General features: G+C 37.3%; 1 protein-coding gene across 2 annotated transcripts in view; it reads right to left on the bottom strand.

Annotated features, from left to right (window-relative positions):
- Positions 1-13881, bottom strand: part of RIT2 (Ras like without CAAX 2) — a 423565-nt gene that overhangs the window by 172194 nt on the left and 237490 nt on the right. For both annotated transcript variants that reach the window (XM_087869855.1, XM_087869854.1), the window contains one exon: positions 729-920. In XM_087869855.1, the coding sequence (XP_087725981.1) occupies positions 729-920 (192 nt within the window). The remainder of the gene's footprint in view (positions 1-728; positions 921-13881) is intronic.

The raw sequence follows: 13881 nt of genomic DNA, 5'->3' as shown, positions 1-13881 counted from the left end.
ACAAAGGACAAGTATTATTACCCTGTAGAGATGAGGCCATCACAGCTTGCCCATCAGGCCCTGATAGTGTCTGATCAGAGAATAAAGGAACTACATGAAATCTGGTAATGGATCACAATCCTTGGTTCCCACATTATCAGAAACTAGCCATGTTTTCTGCTTTATCAATTTTGTTGGTTTGGAGAAATGAACTGAGGATCACAAATGATACAGCAGACGCAGCTTGAAGCAGATTGATGGTATATGGAAGGCATTTCTTATTCAACCTGACTTGTTCTGATTCTGGAGGGTGGGAGGGGTCCTGTGAATTCTAATGGTTAGTTTGGTCTTTACATTGTAGCTGGATCCCAAAAGCAAGCATTTTAAGTGTTAAATGCAGAAACCTGCAAAACTCTTAGGGCTCAAACTCTGAAAGTACACAGCTTCACCTCTACTAAACTCTAGTGCCCCAAACCAAACATAGGGCCAGCCCAGATCCAAGGAGATGGGAGAAACAGGTTATGCCTCTGGTCGGAGTGGTAAGGACACTGCAAAGTAGCACGTGGAATGGGGTATATTGTGGCAGCTGATACAATCTACCATAGGATTTCAAAGATTTCTCAGGAAAATCACACGCATCATTTCCTTCTCATAATTCTCAGTATGAACCTTGGAAAGCAGCCATACTTTACCAAGTACTCTGTACCCTTGGAGTTAAGAACAAACAAATAAAAAAATGTGGCACTCACCTGGCGGAACTGTTCTAGGTCAATTTTGTTGCCCACCAGCACCAGGGGAATTTCATAGGTGTGGCGGACTTGAAAAATGAGCTCTTTAAACTTGGCAGCTTCCTGGAATGATTGGCGGTCGGTGACAGAGTAGCAGATGATGAATCCCTCCCCACCTCGCATGTACTGCTCCCGCATGGCTGTGAACTCTGCCTGCAGGAAAAGAGTGACATTGTTACGTAGTTTAAAACAGTGAAGCCAACATGTAAATAAAATGTCAAAAGTAGATAAATTATGAGATGAAGTAGTTTGGGTAGAAACTTTGTAAAAGTTTATTTCTGGGCGTTGCATATAGAAAAGCAGTAGGAGATATAACTGTACCATTATGAAATCTGAATGCTTTAAAGTGTTCCGAGTGTTGATCTTTAAGCATAGAAAATTTGATTCAAGAGATCTTGGGGGAGATATGTTAAATAGCAGGTTAACTAATGAATTCTTAGGGATTATATATATCCTTTTAATAGCTTTCTACTTAATGGTCTAGTTTTAGGAAAGGGAATCTAAATTTGTATACTCTAAAACCTAGAGGAACTAATTTTCTCCTCAAAAAGATGAAAAGAAACACAAGTTTAACCTTGATTATCCCTGTGAACAAAGGAAGTTATTAGCATAGATAATCCCAGACCCAGTTATGTGCTTGGGTTTTCTTAGATTTGTCTCCCAGAGTGGTGTAAGAAGGGGGAGCTTGACAGCTGAGTCATGCGGCACTTTCCACGTTCTGCTCACTCTTACATCCTCTTCTCTCTTGGAGGAGGAGGACAGGATCACCTTCCAAAGGTACCGATGTCCCAGTCTTGGAGACACTGCTGTCTCAGCTTTGCATGTTGCAGCCCACCTGAACTACAATTTCCTGGCAACTCAAAATTCAGTATTTGGTCTGAGCAGCTATCTGAACCATTCCTTTTAGTCTGAAGTATCTGTTTTCCTTCACTGTTACTTTGCTGAATCCATTGTTAAAATCACAAGGGCTGGTTAGATACAAGCCAGGGGAAATATAAAACTTAGACTCTGGAGCTGTGGAACAAGCCATGTGAAATGATAAAAGAACGCAAGAACGTATTGTGACTTGGAAATAAATCATCGAAGAAAGCAAGCTTCACACGAGCTTAAGCTGTATTTGAAGATCTTGAGATGTGAATTCTTCACCCAGCAAGCTATTTATAAGAATTACTAAAATGCGGTCTTCAGAGTAATTGTTGAAAAAATGTCAATTTGATTTAACATAGCTTGATTTTTGAGGGGTGGAAGTGTTTACGTAGATCCAGAAATTGTGGAAAACTGAGGGTCTTACAAGTGTAGAGAGTAATAAAGTTAACAGGGTATGGAGTTAGTGGGTGAATCTTTGAAAACATTTTCAGTCAACACGGAATGGGTGCAAACAGTATCACTGGGTTCAACCAATCATTTTAAAGTTTTACGAACTTGAGCCCAGAAAGGGGGAGAAAAGGAGAGAGAGAGAGAGAGAGAAAGACTTGTCCAAGGATGAACAGCTAATGTCAAGTTGGTTTAAATAATTTATCTTCTCTGATTTGCACTATCTCAACTTACTTAGTACTAAAGTTTACTTTACCTCAATCCTAAATTTCACCATGTAAGTGTCATGTGCTAACATGGGAGAAAGAAATTCTACTGGGCCTCAGTTTCTTCATCTCTAAGACAAAGTTGGCTTATAAAATTTCTGACATCCCTCCCAGTTCTGGCATTCTCTAATTCTGAAAACCCTTTGCCTCAGTCAGAATCCCATAGCTGATGTGGACTGACTAGAGCAGTATGGACTGAAATTGCTAAATGAGGTTTCCCCGACTTAAAATTAAACGTTTTTCAAATAGAAATGGTAAAACCACTGTAGAAATATGTGATATTTAGGAAAATATAAATGGATTTTTTACATCAGTGTATATAATAAAAGTGCACCGTAAAAGTGCAAAGTAACCTGGAAAAAATTTATTTTACAATTTATAGTTCACTGTATTTGCTAATTACTACCTTAAGAGTTAAAATTCTTTATTTTTAATTGCCCATTGAAAAATAATATACACGTTGCAAAATATTCAAGAGGTACAGAAGTATATAAAATTAATTTTTCTATCTCCAACCCTAGTTTTCTTTTCCAAATGCAGGACAGTTAATAATTTACCCTTACAGAAATCGTCTATGTACACACAAGCAAAGACATCTACATTCCACCTTTACATACTTCTTATACTCAAATGGGCACATAATGTATACAATGTTTACTTTTCACCTTAAGATTTAACATCCCTAATATACCTTGGAGACCATTCCATATAAGCACAAATAAGTATTAGTTGCCATGAATGCATCATAATTCCTTTAATACATGTACCATAATTTATGTAACTAGTTGCCTGTGAACAGATATTTAGAGGTCTTCCTTTTCCTATTATCAACTATATTGCAATACAGATTCCCAAACATCCACGTTGCACAGATGTAACTGTGAGAAGTAGCACTGCTAGATGAGGGAGAACACAGATTTTTACTTTTGGGAAATAGTGCCAGTCTCACCAAAGATACCGTACCAATAACCCCAACATTATAAAAACGTACCTGTTTCTCCTCATTCTCACCCATGCCACTTACCAAATTTTTCTACCTTTTATAAATTTTAGGGTAAAAAATAGAACCTTGTTTCTTTCATCTGTAGTTACATGCGAGTCATACTGAGCGTCTCCTATGTTTCTTATACATTTACAAATTCTCTCCTAGACAGGATTTTAAAAAATGAAATGTTTTTTATTCTTTGATGTGGGGATTGAAAAAAAAATTCTAACTGGAGAAGGTTCTATGTGAGACATAAAAAAAAAAAAAAACACAATACATTTGAGTACATTAACAATAACTACATCATACAGAAAAGACCAATAAATATGAAGAAGTCCAACACCTATTAGGCAGGCAGGCAAAGTACAGGAAAGTAAAATTCACAGAGAATATCGGATGAATGAATGAGTGAATATTGTGCTGGTTAACTAGACTCCAAGTCACATATACGTGATATTAATAGATCCACCAGTCCTCCCATTTGCTCTGAATTGAAGTCTCCAGGGATGAGGTTCTAGCATTAGTATTTTAAAGAGTTCCTTGTTTGATTTTGCTTTGCACCTAGATGCAGGGGTATATAACGGTGTTTGTGCTCAAAAGTGGTCTTTACGATCAGAGCGCAGAACCTGGGAAGCATAGTACATGACTTCTAGGTCTGTTACTCAGAATACGTCCTCTAACAAATCACCTAACCCTTCAGCACCTCAATATCCTTTGTCAAAAGGGATTAGGACACACATTTAACTCGTCTTACAGGGCTGTAGAAAGGATCAAATGAAAGAAGAGATGTAAAAATGCTTTGATCAATTTTTAAAATACAATACAAATTAAGCCTATTATCATCTCTGGTACAAATCCTGCAGGATAGAAACTTTCACTGGGAGTACAGGCATAAAATCCTCTTTGAGCTGCATTAAATATAAATGTAGACATATTTCTCAAATATCCTTAATCAGAAAATTAAGGTTTTGGGTTTTTTTTTTTCCCTCCAAATAGGAAACTCTTTTCCACCAATAAAACAGATCTATTAAGCTATCCCAATGAAAGGGGAGGATACTTCCTCTTAGCTGACCTTACCTATACTAACTCTTTTCATACCATCTATGGGTTTTTCTTAAAGATGTACTGGAAACTGGTGTGACACATAAAGTTGAGCAGAATCTCTGCAGCTATTATCAACTTAATAATATATGATACTGAAATCACTTTATAAGAAAAATGTTATGTTCAACATGTTGCTTCCGTCTTTATTCACCCATGAATTAAAGATCTCTGTGCTTATGTTCTGCGTATCCTGAATGTTAATATCTTCTTCATTTGCTTCTTGCTATAAATGAAACTTGTTGGTTAATTATTCAGGAACGTGACTAGATTCCATTTGCTATCCATAAGTAGAAAAATATCAATGAAAGAGGCCTACTGTGTAAAATGTTACAAACGTCCATTTCTAATATTATTATTATTTTTTTTAAAGAGAGGGAGGGAGGGTCTTTGGGGCCATGGGGTGAGGGGAAGGGAGAGAACTCCAAGCAGGCTTGATGCCCAGCACAGAGCCTGAGGCAGGGCTCAATCTCGAGGCCCTGAGATCATGACCTGAGCCGCAATCAGGAGTCAGACGTTTAACCGACGAAGCCATTCAGGTGCCCCTTTCTCTAAGATTTTCTAAGCTATTCCAAGTACAACAGTGTAGCTTCATCAGTTCCCTTTGATAGGTTTCCTTGCATTAAAATAGGGTGAGAATACTCTTAATTCTGAACACAAAGTATTCTGATTAATCTCATATTCCAGTTTCTGGATTATCAGAGTATTTTAAGCAGGCTTTCAGAAGTATAGGGACTGGACCAGCTCCCCGTTTTATTTAACGAGTGCTACTACAATATAGGAGTGCCACACTGTTTACAACATGCACTAGCGCTATGGTCAGGCCAATCCCCAAATGCTTTCCAGCACAACACACACATATACCATTGTCTGTGGTTGCCATACTCATGATAGCCACCTCTCCATACCAAACTTAGGTTCCTAGTACACAAAAAGTAAATGAGAAAATAAGTCACTCATGCCAAGTGGTCAGATACATTAACTACCAAAAAAGTCTAGCTCTTTCCTGGTTGGCCAAACGTAAGTAGGCCAGGAGGAAACAAATGAAGAGCAATGAAGTGCTACATGATCCATGGGGATTTAGAAAATGCCAAGAGCAGTCTGCAGGAGGAGAGCAAAGAGGACGTGGTAGACAAAATGTGTTATTTTTTCTTAAATTTGTCAACTGCAAAGGGGTCCTCAACTTTCATGCAATCTTACTTTCAAAGATTATGTATTGTTACCCTTAAATAACCTTTCATGACCCAAATTCAGTATTTGCATGGCACTTAAACATCAGGGGCCTGCATACCAGTCCACAATTCAGTTTTTGAAGGGAGGCTGTCAGAGGAGCAAAATGGCTGTTGTTGCTTTTGTTTGCATGTTTTTAAAGAAGGAATAAAAACAAGAATGAAAATATTATCAAAGTGACAAAAGTGTAGGTATCATAAATTTGCTGTAATTGATGCAAAGTACCAAGATTGAAATCAATAGTGGTGGTGGTTCTTCAGCCTCAAACTGAAGCCTTAAGGTCGTTGAGAGTGTTCAATTAAAATGGAAATGAACAAAGAACTGTTAGAAATGCTAGTAATGAATGGTCAAAGATGGTATCTAAAAGGCCAAATATAATTAATGAATTTATACTATTTTGTAATTTTCAGAGAACATAACCATGTCCATTATCCATTTGTCTATCATTGTCTTTCAATATTTGACATTTCTGTATTTTCAGGAGTGCATTAAATCATGGAATACTGCCTAACTCATTCATCAAATATTTATTGAGCACTTATGTGACAGACATGTCAGATTTGAGATGGCTTAATACATATAATGAAACAAAAATATGAGTAAATGTGGAAAAGAACAAATAGAAATTAGAACATTGAAACGAAGATAAAGTGGTTTGATCTACAAATTTGACTCAACTTGTAGAAAATCAAAGCTACACTGGGAACATGATCAATTCCATCACTCTTGTGGTCAATAAAAAAACATACTGATGTGTCAGGTGACATGAGTCTCTCCCTGAGCACTTAGAGGTGAATGCATTTTCTCTTATGAGGTTTCAAATAGGGCACAGTGCCCTCAATGTCAACAGGATCTGCAGTAGCAGGTTTTCTAAGACTAAGTCTCAAATTGTGTTTTTTCAACTTAAATCTCACCAAACATTTTGTAGATTTACTCACTGATACTGCTGCAACACTCAAGCAGGGTAACAGAAAAGCTGCTTTGTAAAAAATACTACATGTTAAGATTGTGAATGATAGTTAAAAATATTTTGATTTTCATGCTGGAAAAAAGTGGAAGTCCCAGATTTAATGCCTAGATGTGTCATTTAACACTGGTGGATTCATAGTGCCTAAAATCTGGCTATAATAAAGATCACTCCTACATGTGAGGCTCTTACCTCAATACAACTCAAAATGAATGCTGAGGTTGCACTGCACGCTACGTAATTCATGGACTCAGCGCAAAATGAAAATGTGGGGACCCCTGTTCAAAAATTGAGCATTTCAAGACAGCAGCAGCAGAGCATTCAAGCAAGTACAGGACCCTTCTCAGCATGGAGCCCTGGGTGATTGCACAAATTCCTAGCCCATGAAGCCAGCCCCGTTGGCATGGTAGAATCACAAAAGAACATCCAAGAGTGTATGTGAGAAGAACTCCAAAGAGACAGTCCCTGGGCAGGTCTTTCAGCAAAAGGGGCAGTGGCAATTCTGCTCTGACACTAAGTCACTTCTGAAGCTTCCTGACCCCAGTGAGGGACACAAGATTAGACAAAGGGTGGGAAGTGTGGGATTGGGGAGAAAATGACGGATATGTGGTAGGGGACTGAAATATGTACTTCATATGGGAAATGTTATTACTGAAAAAGACAGGAGTATGGCATATGTAAAGGGCTGGCATGTTCCTATTGTTGAATGAAGTCACATTCTGGAAAGCCCTGACAACCACGTTTCAGATTTGATGTGATAGGAAAACAGAACTCAAGAGAATTTTTTTTTTTTTTTTTTTTAAGGAGGAAAGTAACCTGCAGCCCTATTTCAGTAGGATTGATCTGGCAACAGGAATAAGGGGGGAGAGAGGTTAAAGGCGGGGGGCGGGGGGGATGAAGGCTTTTACAGTAACCCTGAAGTGAATTTCCATAGGGGAAAAAAAAGGGAAAATACTTGAATGAGAGGTCACAAAACAGAAAAATGGAGAGAAGACAAATATTTCTGTCATTTCAAGGAATAAAAAGACTTGATGCCCACCAGTTTGAGCATGAGAAAGAAGAAATGGAAGCATGCTATTGATGGTTCTATTAATAATACGAAGCAATAGGTTGGGCTTTTGCACATGCCCTGACTCATTATTAGCTCCCACAATAATAGGGGGGGGGGAGCAAAGCAGAGAGATATTAAATGATATGGCCAAAGTCCTGGAGTTGCCAATTAGGAAATCAGAGACCTATCATGTCACACTTCCTCTCCAAAGACAGGAATTAAATTAAATCTAGCACCAGTTTTGGTAGTTCTGGAGCCTGGGAAACTGCAGAAGTGTAAGACAGAAGTGGATTGAGAAAGTCAGGTATTTAAGGCCCATTTTGTCTCACCCAGATTTGTGCTTGTTCAATCAGAATTGACCCTAGGCACCTGAAAGGAACTGTCCACAAGTAACTGGAAATCTAGCTTATGGGAAATAACAACTGAAGCGGGGAGAGTGGAAAGCCACAATCAGGAGACATGTCTTTTGGACTGACCAGAAGGGCAGGGGTTACGGTGTAAAGCAGACTTATCTGGATCAGTTTGGTGGGGGAGGGCAGGGATTGTTTTCATCACTTTTTCTTTAAAAAGTCTGGAGCTCTGTCCCATTGAGAGTGTATTTTTCAATTGTAAAGGAAATTTTATGAAAACAGTTTTTGACAGCTATTTTCTCATTTTGTTCCCTCTTGCCAAACACGCTCAGTACTTCAGTTTCCAGGTTTTTGCATTTTTAACTCTATGTGTTGTAATTCATGTGCTTTGCTCTCATTCCCAACACTAGACTAAGCTACCTGAGACTATTCAGCATGTATTTTCCAAAGCACTAAGGGACCATGCCTGGATCAGAGCCCAATAGATAATTACATTATCATTTGGTTAACTACTTACTTTAAGCTAAATGTTTTTAAGAGACGTTACTGTTCTCTGGATGATGTACATTTAAGGAGAGGCTAGAGGATGAAGACAAAAGGAAAATGAATCAAATCTCTAAACTAAATGGATAAGATGTTTAGTTATTCAACCCTATACAGGTAAGGGCAGGTCTAGTTTAACTTTTTATGTAAACGCATATTCCACTGAATTCTGTATCAGTTATAAAGTAATTGAATGCTCCTTATTTCATTTTCTACTTTCAATCATTTGTCTTATTCTAAGAGAGGATGAATTTTCTCGTCTTTGGATGCATCAGGAGTCTGCCTTTCCCCATCTGATTTGTATTTCCTCAAAGACTTAGAGTTTCATGACTGCCTCTGGTGGTATAAATCCACTAAAAGATATTTCTCATCACAGCTGGTTTCCTGTTTATGTTGGAGGTCACTCACACTGGGAGCTGCTTTCCTGCTGATAAAACCTACAGAAATGCATCTTGGAAGACGGTAGCATAACTGTGCCATGAAGGATTCTGTCTACTGCATTTTAGTCATTCTCAATGCGATACTGAAGTGATGATCCCAACAAAAGTTCAGTGAATAAGAAAACCCACATGCCAAAATTCCATTTTCTAATTGACTTAGAGCATATGATAGGAGACTATTCTAAAGAAAAATGGTACGTTATATACACATGAAATATATAGTATCTAAGAAAAATGTCATTTATGTCACATTCTCTAAAAAGCTTATCACACAAGGTAATTTGTATTTCTATAGCTGAATGGGAAAAATAAGTTACTCTTTGGTTCCTTCCAAGGTAAAAAGTAAATCATCTTGTTTTGTAATACGGTAATTTGTCACTAGATAGATAACCCGAAAATTTTAGAGTTGTATTGAGAAGGTGGCATATTCTCCCTATATAAATGAGGAAAAGATGCCCAGAGAAGATGTGTTTGTCCTCCTTAATATCAGTATTACAGTGACAAAATTTCTTTCTTTGATCAAATTCTGCTTAAGCTCTCCTGAACCTATCAACTAGGTCTCAACTTTTAAGCTTCTGTCTCTCTGCATTGTCAAGTTTTAGCAAAACTCCTAAGTTCATTTAGCTAGAATTTTCCATCATCCGTATCTCATCATCCTCAATATCTAATTATGGTCCTCAACCTCTACCATCCTCCAGGTGATGTCTGATCACCCTGGACTGGCTTCAGTAAGAATCCTGCTTTGTTGATTTAGCCAGAATTCCCCCTTATACCCTAAGGATTTTTCTTAGCAATTTCCCATCCACTGATTCCCCACTCTGCTCCTCAGCTTTAAATTCCCACTTGTTCATGCTGTATTCAGGAAACAAGCTTGATTCTGTTCCCCTTTTGCAGTATTCCTGACTACAACCTACTTTTTACCACTTGAACTGTCCAGCTCTGATTTTCCTTCAACAACTGGGCAGAGATTGCAGGGCTCCCGACCCTCGTCAAGTACGAGCTATACCTCACCTTCCAGTTTAGTTACAGCCTCCTGTGTGGCTGCTCTAACTCCTAGGCTCTCTTTTCCAATCAATCCATCATTCATTCATTTCTCTGTCCAACTAATCTTCTTTAAGTACTGCAGATTCCTTATGTAGTTCATCCGCCTCCAAAGGTCCAATGGTTACCCATCTGCTTTCACATCAAATCTATACTCATCTGCCTGATTTTAAGACCTTATATAATCTGATATCATGCTGCATATCCACCTTTATCTCCATTTAATCCTAAATATGCACTCTCTGCTGTAATGGGGTCACTTCCTTCAATGGCTTGATATTAGCTGTCTCCTCTCTCAATTGTGTCTTCAATTACGCTGTTCCCCACACTTGAACTTTTTCTAGCTGATAGAGATTTTAGTGATTATTGACTACAACTCTTACTCTGCAGATGAGAAAATCTAGGTCCAGAAAATTAATGATATCATCATTTTCTCATGCCGGGTCAGAAAAACTAGTCTTCTAATCTCTTTTATATTGTTGGAAAGCCAATTTTCATCTTCAGTGACCTGAGTGCATACTCTTCATGGTCAATTATTTTTTTCTTCTTTTATGCATCTATGTTAACAAACCCAGCCCTTACTGATAATTATTCTGTTTTGTATATTTTCCTCACAAACCTCAAAAATTAGCAATTATTTCTCTAACTCAAATATATTATTTGAGTTAGATTATTTTTTTTTAAATAAGATTTTATTTATTTATTTGAGAGAGAGACGGAGAGTGAGAAGGAGAAGCAGACACCCCGCTGAGCGGAGAGCTGGATGCAGGGCTTGATCCTAGGACCCTGGGATCATTACCTGAGCCGAAGGCAGATTCTTAACTGACTAAGCCATCCAGGGCACCCCTATTGGAGTTAGAGTTGTATCATCAAGTAGATTCTGGGAGTCAACATCAAGGCTTAAACTATTTCTAATGTTTCTATCAACCAGATTTTGGATATATGAAAACTTCAATTAAATTGCTATTTAAATGGCCAAATGCCATTTCAGATAAATTATGCTTGTTCTATATAGAATGCATATGCTCTAGAAAGGAGATAAGCAAGCTTCTAGAACTACAGGAGTATGTAAGAGACTTATAAGACACGTTTTCCTTGATCAATCTTAAAATCTGGAGGAAAAAGTTTTAAAAACTTATACTTTTAAAACCTGTCTACATAAGCAAAATCAGAATTTTTGTTCATGTCAGCCAATATCCTTCTTTCAAAAGAAAGAAGTTTGACACTTTGTATGCCAATATATAAAAACTTTGAATACATAAAAAAAATTATTTGTCCCAAATTATTTCAACTTCCTACAGTAACTGTACTTTCCAAATAATTTGGTTATATGAACATAATTGTGCTTCATTCCATTTTTAAATTAACTGAGTTCCTCAATGTGTTCCTAAAAACAAAATAACTTTGTAATTCTAGTTTGATGATTTCAGAATCATTTTCATCTAGCTATTTAAAATGCAATAATTTCAAAATTACGCATTTAACTATAAGCCAAGGAAAATGATATAATGAAAAAAGATAATGAGAAGTGAGTTTTGAAACTTAACATGGGTTACTTTCATTGCGTTGTTTGTGAGATGCCTCAAAATGGATTTGGTGGGGAAGATGACAGGTCTTGTGAATTTAAGTTGAATAAAAAGCCATAGATATTAATATATGCTTGTATAACATATAGACTTTATTATTTTAAAAATGCACTTGGCACCTGGTCTATATAAAAATTTGAAGCATTCTCAGAAACCATCTCTACTGCAGTGATATTTAAAATTTGGAAATTTGCTGTTCAAAATCATTGACAATTTCTCCGTCCTTTGCCCCTCAAAAATGCAATTGTCATGCTAGATTTTTAAAATATCAATAGTATCATTGGAAACAAAATGATGGCAACAGTACCTCAAAATTTCTAGAATATTAAAGGTAAAAACAGAAACAAGATCATCAGAAGGCTTCCTAATGAAATCTTGGGCATGTCACTGAGTCACAAACCTACAGAAAAAGTAAGAGTGGGTCAGGGAGCAGTTATCATGGTCACTAAAGGAATAGCTGGGAAAATAACCCCTCTTTACCCCACTTCAACAGCTATGGTTTTTTTCCCTGTGAAAAGCCATGCTGATGCTATTAAAGAGAGTAGACTCTCTAGCTGGGGAATACCTTGGTGTGAATTTGAGGAGGGTAGAGGGAGAGAAAGCAGATACTGAAGTGATTCTGAACTGCTTCACAGGACAACACAGTGGGGGCAGTGGTGAATGAATGAGGCACTCCTCAGATAGAAAAAGCACCAACAGAATCCCCTACATCATCCCTAGAGCACACACCTCCACACCCCTCACCTTTTTGTGGAAAAAGACCTGCTTGCAAGTCTTTCAGATTTCAGCATTTATGGATGCTTCCAGACTGGTTAAGTGCCATGATGTCCTGCGCTAACCTATCGTAGTGCATGACAGACAGTGTTATTGCTATTGTCTGCGGTACTCTGGGGGGATTATAAGATCCATGAGGGCAGGGAACCTGTCTAGTGTGTTCATCCTTCTATAGCCTTCACACAATAACATCTGGCATAGTAGACACATCGTATGTTGGATAACTAATAGACGAACTTTTAAAATCACAGTATCAGGCATTATCATTTAACCGATGAAATTTTCAGGATGCATATAAACTTCCATTTCCCAACCAGCTTTTGTCATAACAAAAGTGGAACCCAAATTTCTACTCATACTGGATAATATTAGGAAAGTTGAATTTAAGTATTTGAAACAACCAAGAAAAGTACAAATGTCCCCTGTCCTGGAACTCATAAATAAGAACTGTTCTCAGAAATTTTAGAAGACTGACATGAAAAATTAGAGATACCATACATTTTTCTAACCTTCTCAACATTTTTCCTCAGTCCTGGTCACTCTGTGATACACATCTTTTAGGAGCTATCATACTTAGAACATCAGTATAATCCTGAAATATAGGTTCTATTACATGTGATGGTCTTATTCCATATCAAGGTCAGATTACAGATTATCATCAAGATGAAATTACAAAGAGAATATGATTTAAGAGTCCCATAAACATGAATTTGCTGGGTAAGTTTCTTCACTTTGTTGACCATCTATTTCCTTATCTGGAATATGAGAAATCGATGCTTCTCTAATACCATTAAGTGTAATAATGTGTCATTATATAGAAAAGTGACTTATACTATGTTTGGTTCTAAAATGGTTTGCCACTGAAAAATATTAGTTATACCTCTATCATTTTTATCCATCTTCTTGGAAACCAAAGTAACGAACCCTGATTTCAATGTTTTACTACTGAATATTTTAGTCACCAATTTAGTTTGCAGTCTTTGAAAACACACTTGCTTTCCTGTGCAGTACCTATGTAGAGAGTACTGTTATCAGAGTGAGTCTAAAATTATGTTTCATGCTATTTGGACCTCAGAGGTGTATTAGAGAAGCTGAAAAGGGAAATAGTAAGAGTTTGACATACCAGAAATATGGTGGCAAGCAGCCTGTCTTGCATGGTTTCAGAGGTAAGCAGAAGAAGGAAAAAAGGATAAGTGGGAGATGTGCTCTGGAGTACATCAAATCCATCTGCAAAACTGATTTAGTTATCAACTAACCACAAAGCTTCCTGCTCTACATATTTCAGAGTTGAATCCAATTTGCTCAAATCTAGATTGAATAAAAAAGAACAAATAAGACATGGATGGAATATTTCCGGGAGTTACATAAATTTACAAATAAAGATAAAAATGCATTGGGGAAAAATAAAAGCCTTCCCAATCTTACCAGATCAAAGAACCCAGGAAATGTTAATTGTGACTATTTAG

This window comes from Ursus americanus, chromosome 19 (genome assembly GCF_024610735.1).
Source record: "Ursus americanus isolate L20-20 chromosome 19, mUrsAme1.1.p, whole genome shotgun sequence".
Lineage (NCBI taxonomy): Eukaryota > Metazoa > Chordata > Mammalia > Carnivora > Ursidae > Ursus > Ursus americanus.
Note: the sequence above shows the minus strand (reverse complement) of the source record. Positions and strands in the feature narration are given on the sequence as shown.